Source organism: Capsicum annuum, unplaced genomic scaffold, assembly GCF_002878395.1.
Source record: "Capsicum annuum cultivar UCD-10X-F1 unplaced genomic scaffold, UCD10Xv1.1 ctg43025, whole genome shotgun sequence".
Taxonomy (NCBI): Eukaryota; Viridiplantae; Streptophyta; class Magnoliopsida; order Solanales; family Solanaceae; genus Capsicum; species Capsicum annuum.
In genome coordinates this window covers 1-2,182 of record NW_025850468.1, presented here as the reverse complement: position 1 = coordinate 2,182, position 2,182 = coordinate 1, and the positions used below count along the sequence as shown (strand labels likewise).

At 42.6% G+C, this 2,182-nt stretch overlaps 1 protein-coding gene across 1 annotated transcript; it reads right to left on the bottom strand.

Moving 5' to 3' along the window:
- Positions 1-1,667: 1,667 nt before the first annotated feature.
- On the bottom strand, positions 1,668-2,061 carry LOC124892001 (glycine-rich cell wall structural protein 1.8-like; the record flags this gene model as incomplete). The annotated part of the gene is made up of 1 exon (XM_047403488.1): positions 1,668-2,061. A coding segment is annotated over one exon (394 nt), but the record flags the coding sequence as incomplete, so codon positions are not given.
- Between the last annotated feature and the right edge of the window lie 121 nt (positions 2,062-2,182).

Here is a 2,182-nt window from a genome sequence, read left to right as displayed (position 1 = left end):
ATTTCTACAGTGAGCTACAGTAAAATCCACTATAATTTTTCAGCAATTGGTTGTTGATGTCACGCATGCATCAATGTTGATGACTAATTGGTGATGTCAAGTTAATGTCAAATTAACTGAAATTCTTCTTCATCATTTGTGTCTACTTTTTTCGATGAACGTTGATTGCTGGGAACTTCATCTTTGATTTGTTGGAGAATTTTTTTAATTTATTGAATAAAATCTCCTTGGCTTCCTGACTTGGTGAATTGTACGATTGCAATTGACTTTTGTTGTAAAAATAAAATTTGGGCGGCATCTGTTGGAGCCAGATATCCAGAATTGCATCGAAATTATTTTTCCATATCCGGTATATAAGACTCTATTGAATCCCAATTTTTGTACCACTTACAATTACCTTGGAAAGATAACCACAGAAGTCTTTTTTTCCCCTACGATTTGTGGAAGGCAAATTTCTGTGAAAATATCCACGGAATATGAAACCTGTGGGAAAATTGTAAAAGCAAAGAAATTTGGTGATCATCATGAAATCTTTATGTGCAATATTTATATCCTTCTCGAACTGGTGAATGAAGGATTTCAAACTTGTGACCATAAATCGGCCACCATTGGTGCAGGAACCACTAGGAAAATTCTGAAGCCAGTTGTCTTCCCCAGAGAAAAAACCAAGAATGCTTGTCAGTTTTATTTTAGAAGGTGAATGCATTTATCCACGCTCTTTGATAATCCCAATAGTTATAATATTGGGGGTCAAAAACTTCAGTAAGCTTCTGATATTTTGCTGGATATATACCCCATTCCTTGGCTGAGATTATTTTGTTAATTCAAATCGTGGTATAAGTAACATAAGATTGGGTTTGTTTGTCTTTGTGGGGTTTGAATAAACAGGACTTGGTATCTGTGAGGATGAATTCATAAAACTTCTGGGTATGGACAAAATTTTTTTTGGATAAAATTTGCTGCAGGGCTAAGTATTTGCTTATCTACCTCCTGGGGGTTAGAGTGCCAATATTCAAGTTCAATTTAAATTAATGGTAAAACACTATCATTTTTTAAATATGTTGCATCATTTGAGGATGATCCTTTATTGGAGTAAATCGACTGTGGAATAAGAGAGGAAATTGTTTTAGTTGGTATAGGACAAATAATTAAATTATTTTGTGAAAAATTAAATGAAAAATTAATGGGATTTTCTACCTCCACTGCATTTTTGATGGTGCCTTTAGCAACCACAGAATGAGAAGATGATGCATGGCTTGAGGCCTCCACTTGTGAAAATATTTTTTGGAAGGTCTAAAAATCTCTCAAATAATCCCTTCTATTGGCACTTGTCATGCTCGTCGAATCTTTAAGACCCATAAGTAAGCTCCATCATTTAAAATCATCTTCTTCCTATGGGGAAGACACTAATTGAGCTAACTGAGACTCTATTTCTTTTTCGTCAACTAATTGAAGGCAAAATACCTCCCTTGCATGTCCCTCCTTGATCCCTCTGCATTCAAAATAGTTGAAACAGATGCATCAGACATAAGCTGTGGCGGCATTTTAAAACAAAAGAAAAATGATAAAGAACATAGAGTTGTATTTGCATATATATAACCTAACGGCACTCTAACCTAACGACTCTCATCTCTCTTCCTCCCTACCCTCTCTCTCGCTAGCTCCGGTCACCGGCCCCCGTCGCCGTAGCCGACCGTCGGCGCCGACCCGACCCAACCTCCGGGCCCGACCTCCGGCTCCGGCGCCGACCTCCGGCACCGACCTCCGGCGCCGACCCTCCCTCCCTCTCTCCCGCACTGGTCCCCGGTCCCCGGCACCGCCGCTGTCCTTCGGCGCCGATCCGACTCCACCGCCGGCACCGACCTCCGATCCGCGGCGCCGATCCCGTCACCGCTCCCCGCCACCCTCCGGCGCTGACCACCGGTTCCAAGCCAGTCCCCCCCCCCCCCCCCCCCCCCGCCGCCACCCGCCCCCCCCCCCGCCGCCGCCCGGTCCCCAGCCGCTACCCGCCGCTCCGTCTCCAGCAGCCGCAGCCCCAAGCGCAATCCGGTGACCTCTAACCTTTGTTATTTTTGTTATTTCATTTCATTTTATTTCATTATTGCATATTCCATTCTTAGTATTATTTCAGTATTGCATATTCCATTATTGAGTATAGTTTTGTTTCGGGAGTATTCCTTTG